This window comes from Anabrus simplex, chromosome 2 (assembly GCF_040414725.1).
Source record: "Anabrus simplex isolate iqAnaSimp1 chromosome 2, ASM4041472v1, whole genome shotgun sequence".
In the NCBI taxonomy this organism is placed as follows: domain Eukaryota; kingdom Metazoa; phylum Arthropoda; class Insecta; order Orthoptera; family Tettigoniidae; genus Anabrus; species Anabrus simplex.
The window spans coordinates 1,182,338,386-1,182,356,790 of NC_090266.1; the positions used below are offsets into that span (position 1 = coordinate 1,182,338,386).

At 39.5% G+C, this 18,405-nt stretch overlaps 1 protein-coding gene across 1 annotated transcript in view; it reads right to left on the bottom strand.

The window, feature by feature from the left end:
- LOC136863826 (chromatin-remodeling ATPase INO80) overlaps positions 1-18,405 on the bottom strand; it is a 396,793-nt gene that overhangs the window by 111,554 nt on the left and 266,834 nt on the right. The window contains exon 28 of the mRNA XM_068226103.1: positions 3,568-3,662. Coding sequence (XP_068082204.1) covers positions 3,568-3,662 — 95 coding nt within the window. The remainder of the gene's footprint in view (positions 1-3,567; positions 3,663-18,405) is intronic.

The following is an 18,405-nucleotide window of genomic DNA, read 5'->3' on the forward strand; positions in this document are numbered from 1 at the left end:
GTTTCCCATTTTGACACCAGGCAAACGCTGGGGCTGTACCTTAATTAAAGCCATGGCCGCTTCCTTCCAACTCCTAGGCCTTTCCTGTCCCATCGTCACCATAAGACCTAACCGTGTCGGTGTGACGTAAAAAAACTTGCAAAAAAAAATTGTGAGAGTACAAACAATAAATTAAAGTACAGTAATTAAAAGATAAAAGAAGTTGGGAGAAGTTTCAGGAGGAATTAAAACAGCACATCCCTACATCAGAAATAGAAAGTGTAGCAGAAGAATGGAACAAATTTAAAAACACATTTGTAAGCTGAGCAGAACTTTGGTGAGAGCGAATGAAAGGGAGATATCTTGGTGGAATGAAAAGGTGAAGGAAGTTGTTAAACAAAAGAAGAAAGCACAGCGAAAATGGAACAGGACAGAAGGGAGTAAGATTATGTATCAGGAAATTATAAGAAAGTATAAAAAGGTGGTAAATGAGGAAAAGAAAAAAATGTTGGGAGAGATTCACACTAGAGTTGGAAAGGTATGTATACAGTGGGAAAAAAGATGATGTATGGATTGATAAAAAATAAGAGAAAAGAAAAAAAATCTACACCAAACAAGTGAAGGAAGAAAGTGGAAATGTAATAACAGACCCAAAGGAGATAAAGAATTGGTGGAAAAACTACTTCGATGAACTCCTGAATGTGAGAAATGATGCAGAGGAGAGTGTAGTGGTATGTAAGGATGATCCAGAAATGGAGAATGATATTCTAATGGCAGAGGTAGAAATGGCTGTTAAACAAATGTAAATAGGGAAAGTAGCAGGGATGGATGAAATAGGTGTAGAAATGATAAAGGCAGCAGGACCTATTGGTCTACATTGGTTATATAGGCTGCTAAGATGTATATGGAGGAAAAAGCAAGAACCTGATGATAGGTGTAAAGGGGTAATAATATAATTATTTAAGAAAGGTGACACGAAGATATGCGACAATTATCGAGGAATTACACTGTTGTCACAAGAAGCCAAAATATTGGAGAGAATAATAGAAAGGAGGATGAGAGTAAAGGTGGAAAGGAATTTAGAAGAAGAGCAGTATGGATTTTGACAGGGCAGGTCAACGATAGGCCGTGTATTTTCCATGAGATTAATGGTGGAAAAACAGTGGGAATATGTAAAAAGATCTGGTGATGGTATTCCTTGATCTAGAGAAGGCATACAATAGTGTTAATAGAAAATGTGTGGGAAACCCTTGAAAGAAAAGGATGTAGAAGGCAATTGGGGAACCAGTGAAAGCAATGTATAAGAATTGTTTCAGTCGTGTCCAGATTCCAGTGGGGAGAACAGATTGGTTTAGAAATCAAACTTGATTAAGACAGGGAAGTGTATTGTCTCCACTTACGTTTATAGTGGTTATGGATGAAATTCTAAAAGAAACAAAGGTAAGATATGGAGGGGATATGAAAACGTTGTTGTTTGCAGATGACATAGTGATCTGGGGAGTCAACAATACAGAAGTGCAAATCCAACTAGAGGCTTTAGATGACAATATTGAGACATACGGTATGCAAATCAGTGTCGAGAAGAGCAAAACAGTGGTGATGACAAGGAGAAAGAGAAGGAAAAGGAATTGTTAGTATTAGGGGACAAAACTTTGAGGTTGTTGAATACTTCAAATATTCGGGAAGTGAAATAATGCAAGATGCAAGTTTGGATAAGGAGATAAGCAGGAGAATACAAACGGAAAATACGTTCTACCAGAATGTGAGGAACCTGGTGTGGAACAGAGCAGTTCCTATGAAATGTAAAGAGATAATGTACAAGATATAACATACCCCTATATTAACGTATGCATCAGAGACTTTGACAGCAAGAAATAAGAGTAAAATTCAGGCCAGTGAAATGAAATTCCTGAGGAGTATGGTAGGGAAGACAAGGAGAGACAGAGTAAGAAATGATGAGGTCAGAAAAGAGATAGGGATGGAAAAAGTGATAGGATGGAGAAGAATATGTTGAGATGGTTCGGACATGTTATGAGGATGGAGGCAGGGATACCAATATAAGTGCTGGAGGCTAAGACAGAAGGAAAGAGGGCAAAAGTCCAATGTTGGACTCAGTCCAACATCGTTAATTTTCCGTTTAAGGTTATATTACTTCATATGTTGGAAAGAAAATGGCGCCGGGCTTTATGCAGTATTTAGTCTTGGCATTTCACTGTTCCATGCAGCCTTCTACCGTTATTTTGTTTTAAAAGAGTTGCTTATTCTTTGGAGATTATTCATCACTGTTATGTTTATAGTTGTTATAAACATGGCATCCACCAGTCATAGCATGGAAACTGGTAATATTTACAGACAGTTGTTTGACAGTGGTGATATTGACATTGATTTGTTGACTGATTTCAAAAGTGTTCCTGAATCCGAGAGCGATTTTTCGAGTGAGGAGGAAACAGTGGCGGAAGACAGTGGTGAAAACGGTGATGTAGGGGTGATGAATGAAGAAGATAAACATGATTTTTCAAAATATTCTCACGAGAGTGCTATGGAATACACGCTTCCTAATACAGGAAAGAAGCCGATAGCTTTAATATATATTTTTTTAACCATTTGCTTTACGTCCCGCTGACACAGATAGGTCTTATTACGTCACTGGGAAGGGAAAAGCCTAGAACTGGGAAGGAAGCGGCCATGGCCTTAACTATGTTACAGGCCTAGCATTTCCCTGGTGTGAAAATGGAGAAAACACAGAAAACCATCTTCAGAGCTGCCGGCAGTGGGGTTTGAACCCACTATCTGCCGGATGCAAGATCACGGCTGCATGCCCCTAACTGCATGGCCAACTCGCCTGGGGTTAGCTTTATTGAACAGCTTTCAACTATATAATACGCAGTAAAAGGCAGAAAAATAAGCCTGAACCGAGTCACAAGCCCTTCCGGGATCAAGTTATCATGGGTGTTCTGGGGGATATGATGAAACAAAATTCTCGTAAGGGCGGCCGCCAGAGCAGCGTGCGGTTAGGGGCGTGCGGCTGTGAGCTTGCATCCGGGAGATAATGGGTTTAAATCCCACTGTCGGCAGCCCTGAAGATGGTTTTCCATGGTTTCCCATTTTCACACCAGGCAAATGCTGGGGCTGTACCTTAATTAAAGCCATGGTCGCTTCCTTCCAACTCCTAGGCCTTTCCTATCTCATCGTCGCCATAAGACCTATCTGTGTCGGTGCGAAATAAAGCCAATAGAAATTTTTTTAAAAAAAATAGATGATTGTGGCAGTGTTTAGTAAATTCACAGAGGCTTGCAGACTGAACTCTGAAAGGCATAACAGTCTATAATGAAGATGTATGTATGTATGTATGTATGTATGTATGTATGTATGTATGTTTTGTGAGTAATTTCTATGTCGAAAGAGAAGTATGAAATAACAATTGGCATCCAACACGGGACTAATAAAATTAAGAGTAGATACAGAGAGGTGCAACTACCTCCTTAATCCCTCTCATTAAATGCTAAAACCTGTCCTTCAAGAATTTAATAATTATGAGTTATTTCCTTGAATAAGCAATAATAATACCACACATAGATTAATACTCACCTGGACTGGAAATCAGCCACCATATCCCTTCGTTCTGAGATCTTGGATGAACCATCCAGCCTCATGTATGTATGTTTCCGGTGCCACATGTATTCCTGAAGAACAAACCATATTAGATTTAATAAAATTGACAAACTCTACCATGAAAAGATAACCTGTTTTCAATATAAAAATGCAATGTGACATCACAAAGTTCATTAGACGTCAAGAAGACTGCATAAATAAGCTACACTATGATGCCGTAAGTCTCTGGACACCCCAATGAACATGCTCTATGTAATGTTCGATATGCACCTGAGGGTAGATAAGTGCAGGCACAACGCGCCAACATCAGACATGTTTTTTTATCAGATTGCAGCAACGTAGAGAAATGAGTGAGTTTGACGAGGGCATCATCATTGTAGGGGCCCAAAACTTCGGACATTCCATTAAAGATATTTCACGGGAGTTACATGTGCCCAGGTCCACTGTTAGCAATTTTATTGTGAAGTGGAAATGTCAGGGAAGCAATGAACCCAATCATTACTCTGGTAGGCCTAGGAAATTAACTGACAGGGACCGTCGAGCTCTAAAGCATACTTCACAAATCAATAGTCACAACGTCCTTGTCAACTATCGCAAAGGACTTCCGTTCCAGGTTAGGGACAATGGTCGGTGTCAGAATGATTAAGAGCCGACAGGATTCAGTTTTAAAGGTCATGTTGCTGTCCGGAAGCAATGATCACATGAACAAATGTGCGACTTACTTAAAGTGATTCAAACAACACCATCAGTGGTCTGTGGAGCAGTGGAAGAAGGTCTTATGGACTGATGAGTCACGGTATATGCTGTGGCACTGAGATGGGCATGTGTGGACCTGGCGGATGCCAAGCAACCAGTATTTATTTGAGTGTGTTGTGATGAGAGTGAAATTTGATGGAGCTGGTGCGATAGTCTAGGGCTGCATTTTCTGGTTTGGGCTCGGACCATTAGTTCTTGTTGATGGCACAACAAATACTGTACAGGTGTTTATGAAAACATTTTAAACAATAACATGCTTCTCACACTGCAGCAACAGTCCGGAATCTGACCTTTTCTGTACCAACATGACAATGCTCCTGTCCACAAAACAAGGACCACTACATCATGGTTTGAAGAAAATCAAATGGATGTGATGGACTGCCCTGGTTAAAGCTCTGACTTGCACCCAATGGAACATCTCTGGAATGAACTAAAGTGTCAGTTGTGTATCAGATCAATTCGTCCAACAATCTGGCAACAACTATTCACCATGCGTCTAGAAGAATGGAAACAAATCTTCAGTCTATCATAAGTTAGATGAAGGCTTTTCGCAAAGATTAAACATGTAATGATGATGATTATGATTCTTGTTGTTTTAAGTGGCCTAACATCTATGTCATTGGTCTTAATGGTATGAAATAAGACAAAATGTAATGACAATTTAAAAGCCCAAAATCTCGCAATGACCAGAATAAAAAACGCGAGGACGAAGAAGGAATGGATGGATATGAATTTAAAACAATCAGTTGATCTGACCCGCAGTGCCTCACAAACACAGAAACTGATGTCCGGCTCCATAGCTAAATGGTTAGCATGCTGGCCTTTGGTCACAGGGGTCCCGGGTTCGATTCCCAGCAGGGTCGGGAATTTTAACCATCACTGGTTAATTTCGCTGGCATGGGGGCTGGGTGTATGTGTCGTCTTCATCATCATTTCATCCTCATCATGACGTGCAGGACGCCTAAGGGCGTCAAATCATAAGACCTGCACCTGGCGAGCCGAACATGTCCTCGGACACTCCCGGCACAAAAAGCCATACGCCATTTCATTTACAGAAACTGATGTAAAACAGTAGTATTACTGACCAAGGGACTGCTTCTAAAGCACAATGCTGAATAGATGATGCTTGCAGTCTAAAGGGGTCCAAAATCCAAGTCATCGGCCCCTCATAATGGTACTTATCGCTAGGAAAGTATGTATTTTTTGCTAGTTGTTTTACGTCAAACCGACTCAGATAGGTCTTACGGTGACGATGGGACAGGAAAGGGCTAGGAGTGGGAAGGAAGCGGCCGTGGCCTTAATTAAGGTACAGCCCCAGCATTTGCTTGGTGTGAAAATGGGAAACCACGGAAAACCAATTTTCAGGGTTGCCGGCTAGGAAAGTAGAACCATGGTATCTGTCATGGTGCGGTACTAATCAAAAGTAGCGTAGACTTGCGGTATTCCACACATTATGGTACTACTCACAGGTAATGAAATTCACACCTGTAATACACCTATGGTGTTTCGCACATGGTGTTCATCACATAAGTGTACAAACCACAGGGACTCTTACTATCCCGTGGTGTTTCTCATATAGTGGGTACGAATCATAAAGCCAGAACCATGGTGTACTTCATATAGTGGTACTAATCACAGGTACTGTAAAATCTGACAGTGCACTAAGTGGGGAGCTGACCGCACAGTGCTCCTCCGTGCTACTAATCACACACCTATTTGGTACCTAACATACTGGTACTATGCGCAAGTAAAAGCAACCCATGGTGTTCCCCGCATGGTAGTATTAATCACAAGTAGTTTCATGGTTCTAATACAATCATCCCTTGGTCGCCCCTTTTAGTTGCCTCTTACGACAGGCAGGGAATACCGTGGGTGTATTCTTCATCTGCATCCTCCTACCCACAGGGAGTTGTGTGTTTGGTCCACGAGAGGTATTATATTTCCCTGAAGTCCGCCGGCAAGCCGGTTAGGACCCTGCTATCCGCCACCTGGGATGCGCCACGTGGGAGTATCACCTCCCCCCTGCTACGGCAGAGTAGTAGGTTCGTGGCCTGCACGTGGAATGTCAAGTTCAAATCATGGAGCCTTGAAGTTTTCTTTGGTTACCACCTACCACTGCAGATGAGATATCTCATCCTTACACTCCTTTCAAAAGTGATCTTTTTTTTTTTTATTTGGCCCAGAAAAAACACATTTTTCTCCTGTTTTACTCTGCCTGACAAAAGAATTGAAGCACCTAGAAGGGGAGAAGGAAACTAAATGAAACCTCACATGTTGAGAGGGTATGTGATTTCAGTGATTACAAAATCCTCAGGTCACTGCTATACTTGTAGATGATGGTCATCTGGGGTAGTCCAGAAACGCGATTCATCACCGACACAATACGCCATTCATCAAGAGCCCTCCTGTTCATGGCACAACTCCGAATGCAGCCATTTATATTGTGGTGTTGACCAGCCGGCCAAATGGAGACCCACAATGAGGCCCCTTTCAAACTTTGTCAGGTGCTGATAATGCTGTCTCACGCAAGAACGTGGCCGATGGTGTGTACGTGTACAGTTATATTGACATCCGACCATTTTTTCTGGGTGCTTCAAATTGTTTGTCAGACAGTGTATTTATGTGGGTTGGCCTAGGATGTGACAACCTTTAGATTGGAAGCAAGCTGCCTGAGTTCCAATTAGCTTCTCAGTAGAACGAAGCAACTGCTCAAAATAATGACCCTGTTAGTTTATGCCAATCTGAGAATGGAGTTGTGGATGTTCTGGCACACTGTAAACGTAAAGTTTAATAGCTCTGTAGACCTCCGTGATGAGTTGTTCCGTATTCAAGGCGGTCAGGATTTTTCAGAGGGGGTTATGATGGCCAAGTGGTATTGACATTGGCTTCTGACCAAAGCAGCCATGGTTCAAATCCCAATCAAAGCACGCAGGATTTTTGAAATGAAAAGTCATATGTATGTGGTTCAGATCCTACATAAAGCTGGAGGTCTCACGAGTATTAGTCCATAAAACAACAAACTTGTTTGTTTTGCATTGTGAAGAGGTCTCTCCCTAGAGTTAGGCAGCACTTTAAATATCTACTTATAGTGAAATCTTGTGGAGATATATGCAGAACTCTATCTTAATATGTTTTGAAGTGTACCTATAGATGGCATCTTCCTGTTTGAGGTTGACACAAACCTATGTTAGAGCTTTCATTTAGTGAGAAATGTAATAGTTGTGGGTTGGCACCATTTCCTGTTGAAAAATTGCACCACGATACTGTCGCATAAGAGGTAACACATGAGGACCCAGGATATCTGTGACATACTGTTGTGCTGTCAGTGTTCCCTCAATCACTACCAGTGATAGATACGATCTGATCTTTATTCAACCAATCTTAGCCCAGTCTGCCATTATAAAAGGGAGGGCCAGTTGCCTGCTAAAGATTATCTTGATTGTGAGATCATCGGCTGAGATTCACACCTCATTTAAAGCAGCTGGCATAACAAGGAAGATAGACTTCTTCATCCTAAACTATGAGTACATGACTCTAGAAGATTCTAGTGGCATCGGGAAGATAACAGGGTTCCCTTAGAATGTAAATGTTAGGATTGTGCTGTACCTGCTCCGGATTTAATGCACTGTTTTTATTAACTTAGTTTATTTTTGTATTGTGCAGGTTTCTCTAGCTCTTCAAGCAGTGAATGTAACCGCCCTAAGGGCTTAAAAGGAAGCACGAGTGTGCACCCTCATTTCCTTTTTCTCAGTTTTGTTCCTTGTGACAAGGAGTGTCAAAATTTAATCGTATCTGTCACCTTCCTTCAGTTAATTCACAAGGTAGTATGGAGTTATCCTCTGTTTCACTGGGCCTCATGTTCCATTAGGTTTTATTCTTATGTAATGTTGTGGGATTGCTCAGTTGTTTTCAGCATCCCCTTTCTTTCTCTTTTGCGTGTTGGCCTATTTTCCAAATATTAATTTTTGGATCCTTTTGAAACCTGTTCTTGGCCTATATTTGCAGCATGATAATAAATAACGTTATCTGCTTTACATCCCACTAACTACTTTTACTTTGATTAGAATAATAACAGTAAGTTATTTATTAAATTGACCACCTAATCAATACAAGAAGTCATTGTCTTGGACGATTTACATTGATCTATTAACTAGAAATGGTACATGTTTCGCCTAGTATGAAGGCATCATCAGCCATTGTCTTAACCTCGGAATAAGAATAAGCACTTGAATAACATATAATAAGATGAAATTGATTTTTTAAAAGTCTTGAAGAGACTTAAACTAAAAGTAACATTAAAATAACAATGTTAGTTTATAAAATTTATTTTACAATCTGAAGAATTACAAAGGTGAAAGTATTAAAATTATTGACATTAAAAGGTTGCTATTACAAGTAAAATGGACAAAGCAATAGACTGTGATGAACAAGTAGTAAGATTGCTATAAAATTAAGTTGACCAATTGGTGGTTACAATTAGACTCTGACGAGAATGACGATCAGTCATATTTATTGAAAGTAATGTTGAGAAAATAATGTTGAAGGTTGGTCAGGAGATCACTATATTCCTTTCTAGCAGACAAATGACAAAAGTCATAAAAACTACTTTTACAGTTTTCGGACACACCGAGGAGGCAGAATTTAGTCCCGCAGGAGTTGTTTTACATACCAGTACCAACATGAGGCTGACGTATTTGAGCACCTTTAAATACCATCGGACTGAGCCAGGATCGAACCAGCCAAGTTGGGGTCAGAAAGCCAGTCCCTCAACTGTCTGAGCTTAGCTCCAGATTATTTGCAGATTCTTTCTGTTCAGGTTTGCAGAGCTTCCCTAAGAAATGAAAGGGCAGTGAGTGTTCAATAGAGTTTATTCTGACATGTGAAGGCTCGAAGGCCTTGGAAATTGGGAGCTCAGTTCTCCCTTGCTGTTAATGAAGTTCTGAGGGCTGTCACCTTGTTATAAAGTTACTTATCTGGTTACCAATTGCTGCTGTTAAGTGTGACTGATTACCACTGTTAACTTCTTATGAAGAGAAAAGAAACAAAACGCGAAAGAAAAAAGGGCGAGATAGAAAAATTATTAGAGTTTCCCTTTTTATGTGGTCATTTTTATTCGTCCGGCTCGATGGCCCTCCGGCATCTTTCCCCACAACTGTCAACCACCATAACAGTTTGTTTAGGATTTTCCACCTCCTGTGCAGATACAATGACCTTAAATGTTCCAACAGAAATATGTCAGATAATGAAATGGCCAGTTAAACCAATAATATTAAATTAAAGGATCTATCGAGCAATTTATAGTACTGTACATTAATTTAAGGTATTTCAGCAGCTTTAAATTAACTGCATAGACTCACCTTTAAATGTTTTAACCCACTGAGATTCTGCTGGATTTTTAACCCAGGAGAGACGGTCTTTTGTGACCTGTCACAACTTCATTTAGTTTCAGCTCCCACATTTTATAATATACAACCTTAACCCACATTCCTGCTGTACTACCTGAGGGCAGTAACCTATTAGCAAAAGGGATAAATTCAAAGAAAGAAGTATTGTTGTCAAGTCGTGCTACAGTGGGTTCCATTAAGACTCCACTATCCAGCCAAATAACATTGGTTGAAGCATGACCCAAACTGAAGTCTTCATGTAAGATGTGTACCCCACTTTTGGAATAGTTGCTCCAGTCTAGCAAGTACTAGTCTAGCTGAAGGTAGGTGCTATATTCCAGTATTTATTGAAATATTCTTCCTGGGCTTTTCGCCAAAATGTTGAAGTTGCACTTGAGGTGATTTGGGCGCATTTTACATCCAGATGCTCTTCCTAACACCAACCTCGTGCAGAGAAGTATTCACTATTGTGTGTTTCTGTGGTGGTTGGTAGTGCGGTGTGCTGTATGTTGATGAAAAGACATATATTAAGACGATCACTAACACCCAGTCCCCAAACCAGAGAATTTATCCTGCAGTTAAAATCCGCAACCAGCAATCGAACACGAGGCCTCTGAACCAAAGCCCAGTATGCTGACCATTCAATCAAGGATTCAGACTTCAGTAATTCTTGAACATTATGAATAATTTAACTTGAAAAACAGGAAGCCTGTGTGCTATATCTTCTATACAGAGAAGAAACCTTTTGTGGTGAAAATAGCAAGAATTAACTAGAAATAGCACAATCTAACTGCAATTCAGAACTGAGTCAGAAGAAGAGGGAAATAAATACCTTGGCAATGGTGATATACTTCTCTCAAAACAAACTGGTACTATTACAAGAAAATATGGTATAAAATAGTAGAGGAAAATACAGTCTCCTCAAAATTCACATATGCCAGCTTACAACATTTGCCACAAACAAAATATGCAACAAGACGTCAATCATCTCCCATAGAAGCTTATATATTTATTTATTTATTTATTTATTTATTTATTTATTTTTTTTTTTTTTACGAATGATACACTGCAACATGTCATAAAATACACTAATTTTAAAATCAAAAGGGTGAAATAAATTTGATAACAACTACAGAACACTTGTTGGTCTTAATCAGTTCTGCATTATTTATAGACTGTAAATACCCATTTATGTTCTTTTGCAATAAATATACTTGTTAATAAGTTAAAACAATAGATTCAAACATATGAGTTGCATAAAAGTAATGATAAGAATCATTAAATGAAATGAACCTGGATCCGCCCAGCGTGCCATATGTGACACGGCAAACTACACCGTCTCCTTGGACTCTTATTATTGAAACCGTGCAAGCTGTATTGTTTACTACGGTATTGTAGTGTTCAGATAAGTACCACCAAACCTCTTACATGGCTTTTTTTTTGTTAGTATATCGGGCTCGTTGGTACTGTATAGCTACATAAAATAAGTCTTGTTTTCACGAGTGCCAGTAATGGCTGCATGTTTGAAATAAGTAATTCCTGTTTTACTTCTATAAATTTATTGGACCCTGTAGTGCTATATTTTTCTCTAGCTAAGATATGCCTTGGTGATGATTGGTGCCCTTTCATTTGAAGTAGAAGTTTGGTGGTACTTATCTGGCACACTGGGCGAAGTGCTGTCTTTCTGCCGGCACAACTCAGCCTACAATTGTTATAGTTCTGATGTTCCTTTCCGTTCATTTCATTCTTCTTTATCAACTTAGCAACGCGTAACAGTGTAGGCTATAAGTTAGATGTTTTAATTTAATCATTTTTAATCACACGCAGTAAATTTTTCATATAAAATTGACACTGCATTGTGGTTTTCTTGTTGAAATGTATCTTTTATGCAGTTATTCATCCTGTCATTTCAATGACAAAATGTGGAAGTTGAAACCTGTGATCAACCTTCTACGTGCTTGTTTCAGGGAAAACTTTCGAGCTGAGGAGCACTTGTCATATGATGAGTGTATGATGCCATACTTCGGGAGGCATCCCTGCAAACAATTTATAAAAGGAAAACCTATTCATTTTGGTTTCAAGGTATGGTGTCTAAACACTCGTCATGGATATCCTGTAGATTTTGAAATATACCAAGGGAACAATCCTAACGTGAATGCCCAGTATGAAGCAGAATTTGGGAAGTGTGCAGCCCCCCTGGTAACAATGCTGGATAATCTTCGACCGGATCTGAAATACCGTATTTACGCGAATAATCCCCGCATTAAAAAAAAAAAAAAAAATGAGGCATGAAATTGGGGTGCGGGTTTTATTTATTTATTTTTTTTTCAAAAGGAGCCTTCCTAAAGTTAGGATGCAGGGATTATTCGCGTAAATAAGGTATTTGCCCTTCAAATTATACTTCGACCATCTCTTCACTGGAATGGGATTGCTAACACATCTTGCTGCATGGGGTACGGTGCTACAGGAACACTTCCAGAAAATCACATTCCTAAGGACTGTAATCTGAAATCTTCTGCTACCGTGAAGAATGAAAAACGGGGTACATTTGATTACATAGGGAGTTTGGAGGAAGGTAGTTAATTCAGTAGTAACCGTAGCATCTACATGTTATGGAGAGCACCCTGAAAAACAGGTATCTCATTACATGAAAGAAAAAGGACAGGCTGCAGGTGAAAAAGTCTGAGTGTCTCAGCTGAACATGATTTCTCAGTACAATATGAGTACGGGAGGTACTGGTCGTATGGGTCGTACCTTGACAGATGTGAGAGTCGGAATACAAGGAAAAAAAGTGGTGGTGGGCAATATTTGCGTGGCTTGTTGATGTAGGAATGCATAATACATGGCAGCTGAAACACATGCCTCGAGAAGGCATTTCTCACCTTGATTTTTGACAATCAATTGTCCAGACTTATCTCACATGCTACAAAGCTGCTCCCTTGTTCAGCAGATCTCATTGTTTTGACATAATGCAGTGCAGAAACTTCGGTACGATGGAATGCATCAATAGCCTTTTACAATTCCAGGAGCAAAGAGAAAATTGCCCTGCTAGGCCTAGAACCCAGTGTACCAATGTAATGTAAGTTAATGTGTAAACTGTTTTGCTGATTATCATATGCACAAAGGTAATAAGTAGTGTGAACTTGCCTTTCAGAACATCACTGTTAGTGCAGTACTCATATGAACAGGTGACATCTCTGTACATACCGCCGATTGCCTCACGATATAATAAGAAATATGGGTAGCTTGTGAGATTTTAGCATTATTATTTAAAATATAAATTAATTTCCTCATACAATTAACAACTCAGGTCATTTACAACCCCTATAAAATCATCCCTAGCACAAAAAATCAAACATCTAGGTATTTTAAATAGTTCTGAAACAACATTGTTTTTTAATAAATGCAAATATTGAAGAAAAACGTGTACACTGATGATTTACAGAAGAAAGTATTGGTTGAAAACATATCAGTAAGCCAAATGCAGAACATCCAAATTCCTGCATATGAAACAAAAGACAGCACTACCGCCCAGCGTGCCGCATATGGCACTGGCCTTTTCTCAGAAGTTACATGTCAAGTAAATAAAATTAAAGCTTTTCCGGGATCTGCATGTGCACATTATAAAACGCTAAATGTTACAAGTTGATTCTCAAAAAATAAAATCTTGGGCGGATCCAGGTTAAATTATTGAGGTCTAAAATAACCGCGCGCCACCTGTACTATTACTTAAGCAAGCACCACCTCTCTAGGGTTGAAACTTTCAGAATAAAATAGTACATCTGCTTACTGCACGGAATAAGTCAGCAAAAAAAAAAAAAAAGCATCCGCTATTGTAAGTTGTAAGAAATATGAAATATGTTGCATCTTGTCCGCAAGAGCGGCAGAGTGACAGGCAGAGCGAACAGTCATGATTGTGAGAAACTGGAAGTAACAATCAGTGGGTCTGACGGCTAATCTAAGGCCGATTAAGAGGACATCCATGGCACATTTAGTGAATCACTGAGTTTCTTTCTCTTTCTGCATTTGTCCTGTGCTCCTAGTCTTTTATCACTTGTATTCATCTTTAGCTTTTGTCTCTTCCCTTTTTCCGTAACTATCTGGCTTTCATCCAATCCTATGCATCCCTCAAAGCGAGAGAGAGAGAGAGAATAAAAATTCACCTCTGAAATAATCTATATATTCAGGAAACTGATGTTTAATTGAGATATATTCGTTTTCTCCTGCAGGTGTACATTCTGATCTATTACACATTTAAACATCATATTTAATGATATTTAATTATTATTTGGGTATTATGTAGGTATCTGGAGAGCAACACTTGTAATAATATAATCTTCAGTCTGTATTCAGTTATATTTCTATACCAAAGGGTTTACGAAAATAAAGAAACTCTGCTGTCTTTGCTGTTGAAATTGTCTATTGTTAACTATAATGCAAAACTAATTCCCCTTCTTTTTTGAACATCTCCGTTGGTTTAGACTATTTTCCAACAATGATGTCTTCAGTAGCAGCATCATCATCAGCAGCAGCAGCAGCAGCAGCAGCAGCAGCAGCGTTTACCCCTTAGTCCCAATTCCTGAAATGGGGTCGGGGATTAGGTGAGATGAAATTATATGGCATGGATTTTAATGGCTGGATGCCCTTCTGTCACCAACTTCAGTTGAGGAGCTAATGAAATAAATGATGGTGAATGAGAATGGTTAAGGAGGTGGAAGAAATCAGCCATGGCCTATGCACTGGCTCTGTCCTGGCATTCACCTGGAAGTGAAAATACGAAACCACAGAAAACCATCCCGGAGAGCTGACGGTGGGGTTGAACCAACTCGTCTCCTGAATGCAGAGCTTGGCTCCATAGCCATAGCGCATTAACATGGATGGCCACTCCCCGGTCGGTCTGACTTCCCTTCAGTACTGTTCCAATTTTTTTCAGTATAAAGATTCATTGCATTGATAAGAAAACCACGAAAAATCAGGAGAAATCAGGAGATAGAATTGGGCAAAACTGCTTACTCTACATGTCTTGCACAATACAGGAGTACTATGGTATATATTTTATAACACTTATTGTCTCAAACTCCGACTGTTGCTATACGAGGCTACAAGGCTAAAAATTACACATCTCTATTCCCTCACAGTAAGTATGTGAGTGAGATGATAAGCCTTCAGAAAATAGTATAAACTCATGCTCCACCCGTATGAATCAGTCATGCACTTAGATGTCATTACAGTAGAACCTCGATTATACGTTCCTGGAAACTAGGTTTTCCCGTATTATTCATTCAAATTACATGGTCCCGCAAGCATCCTAATTAAATCACGTTGTATAAATCCCGCATTATCCATTCCTCGAAGAAACGATTTCCCGGATCAACTGTCCAGAAATTTCAGTCCCATCAACGCTAAATCCTCAAACATGCATTTTTCAAAAAAAGTATTTTACGAAAGGACGGCTACGGCATACTTACGGATCTTGGTATTGACGTCCCGTCATTTAATTTGAAGAGGTACTGTACTGGAAAAGCGATCGGCAGTGAACTTGCATAATGGATCATCTTAGCATCGCATTCGGGTAGTATTGTTTAGAGAATCCTCGGAAATAATAAAGCAGAGAGTGCCCATGACAATTGGAAGGAGACAGAGCGCATTTCAACAGCTCTATTTGAAGGCGGAACGAGTTTCGTCAAATGTTCGTACTTGCAAAACGTCTACATTATGTCCAGGGTTAGATGTTCATTTTTTTACTTTTTCGAGTGTGTCGCCGAACAGGTTTTCGACATTTCCCTTAGGGCACTGCATAGTCACTGGGCTTTTAGGCAGGAATTGAAACTGCTCCTTAAGTAACGCAAATTTAGTATTTTAATATTATCGTATACGATTATGTTATCGAGACAAGAACAGATGTTGCACCTTACATACATAAAGCCATGGGAGGTTTTGGGATAGCTATTATTGTTTTAGTCCTAATATAAGACTGGGAATTTCAAGTTTTTGTGTTAAAATGTTATAAAAGCCGCAATAGTTTTATTTGTGCAAGTTACGTTTAAAAACTTTGTATCATTTCACACTCGTACCGACTTGCACAGCTAGCGTGCTTTCCAGCTGAGCTCAACGTCACGAATAATCATAATTTCGGAAGTGTTAATGATATTTTTTCTCTTCTAATTTGATTGTGATTAGTGACAGGCAGAACTAAGTATAATGCATTCAAGAACTTGAGGATTAATACTTTCGAAACCATACTCTCGAGTTGAACATAACCTTTAAATGTCAATGTAGGCCTAATTTATGTGGTACAAGATTTCCATAAACTGACTAGGAACAATATACTGGTGACCAAATTACAATCGAAGATTTAAAAAAAAGGGATTTTGCCATCATGTTGGACGCTTTTGTATCTAATGTGCTTTATTTTATTAGATTAAAGAATGAAAAACTACTTGTTGTCGATTTTTGTTTGGTTTGGCATTACGGATACCGTACGGTATTAGATTTTTCGAAGAGTTTGGCTGAGCAAAGTTGCTGAACTGAAAGAAGTTTTCAAAGGAATATGACAAAGTTTTCAGAGGAATCTGACAAAGTTTTCCCACTAAAACTGAACGTAAAGTTTCGAGATTTATAATTCATGTACCGGTAATTAACGTTTCAACCCAGCCCCACGGTCTGACTTGCCTGCCTCTCAGCTGGAGGGCCTGGGTTCAATTACTGGCCAGGTCAGGAATTTTTACCTGGATATGAGGACTGGTTCCAGGTTCAGTCATTCTACGGTTACCTTTAATTGAGGAGCTATTTAATGGTGATATGGAGACCCCGGTCTAGAGAGCCAGGAATAACGGCCGAGAGGATTCGTCACACTGACCTTGCATCATCTCCTGATCTGCAGGCCTTCAGACTGAGGGCGATCGCTTGGTAGGCAGAAGGCCCATTGGGGCTGTAATTTGGTTTGGTTTAGGGGCGTTTGTAAGATTATAAGTATACACATTTCATTTTTGTGATGTTTAGCCAAATTGCTGTTGGTTCGTTTGTTCCCAGATTTTCTGTTTTCCCGTATTGTACGGTTTTCTATCATGGTCCCTCCAAAAACGGAGAATCGAGGTTCCACTGTACTTAGCAAATGCATAGATTAACCCCTCAGTGCGGTGGATTTAAATGCCCGGTCATCTCTGTGCTGCGGGAGGAGTTCTGAGCGCAGTGTTTAAACTTCCCCAGATTCGTGCAAGGCTTTATTCAAGGCAACACAACTTTGGAACTATTTTGCAGATTTCAATAAAACTTTCACATGCATGTTTAGAAAACTCCATTCTTTTGGAAAATATTATGCTATCTTACCTAAGTTAAGTATGGTGTGGAACGTCTTGAAGCATCTCTCAACGCAGACTCGCTTCGCAGTCTGGACACCGAAATACTGTATCTCTCCAAATTTTCTGTTTGTAGTACATGACATAATCGGATAAATTTTGAAAAGTTTGGAGGGTCCCTGATATGTATCAAGTGCCTCGTTGTTGAAATGCATAAAATTGCCAACTGATTCAGATACATCCATTGAAACAACTAACCAAAAATTGGCATAGACAGAATAGAGCTTTTTTGAAAAATAGCTTCGTAGCGTAGGTTTTTGTATTATAGCCAGAAGCATATAAAGAGCAATCATGACTTATATCTTGTCCTTTGTGACTGGTTTCCAATCCCGCACTCTGGAATGAAGTGGTAATAAGCCCCTAAATTGGATTCTTTGCTCAGCATATAAATTTGTTTCACAAACTATTAGTTCCACTAACTCATCTGTAAAGAATGTCTTAAAAACTGTCACACCATCACATACCCCAACTGCTTCATTCTGAGGTCCTGGGTTCCCTATAAACTGTTCTATTTCACCCACATAATTAGACATTTTTTCCCACCGAAATGGCTTAGCCATGATATGCAGATTACCATTCTGCACACTATCAATAGTATCTGATTCCGAACAGAGGACTTCGCGTACAGCGATGTCAACCACATCACTCAAATCACCATATGAATCTAACAAACTTTTGTCATAACCACTCAAACTATTCTAAAACATCCTCTATTTCTAAGCTCGATAACCCACACTTGTTTATAAAAGCCATCTCCACTGAAGACCGACGGAATGCAAGACAGTGTGTGATAAGGAAAAAGGATGGGGAAAAAAAACCAGTCTTAAGAGAGCCCTGATTAGATAAAATTTATGATTCTGTTGACAGCCAGGATCTTACCCAAGGGGAAATTTAGGTATAATGCAAGAAGTGTGCACAGTAGTTGCTAGATAGCAGACAAAAACAGTGCTTCCCCTGGTGGCCGAGATAAACATTCCTTGAAATATCACTCGAAATTCAGTGACAAAACCTTCCGCTTAGAGCAGAAATGAGTTACAACGTGAACAGCTTCAATCATAACCGCTAGATCGCAGTACAGTACACGTGTTTACCATGCGAGCAGTGCTCGTCACTCCACCGTGCTATGTTCACTGCATGACGAGCAGTTCTTGGCACTCCACGCTGACATGTCTGCGCAATTATGCGAACCACAATGCTAATTTCATCAAGTAATAAATTAAAATTCGCCAGAATTGTCTCCAAATGGCTCCTAAAATCTCCAGAAAAGTCACTAGTCACTATCCTTGAAATTCTGTCACTAAATTACTAAAAGAAGA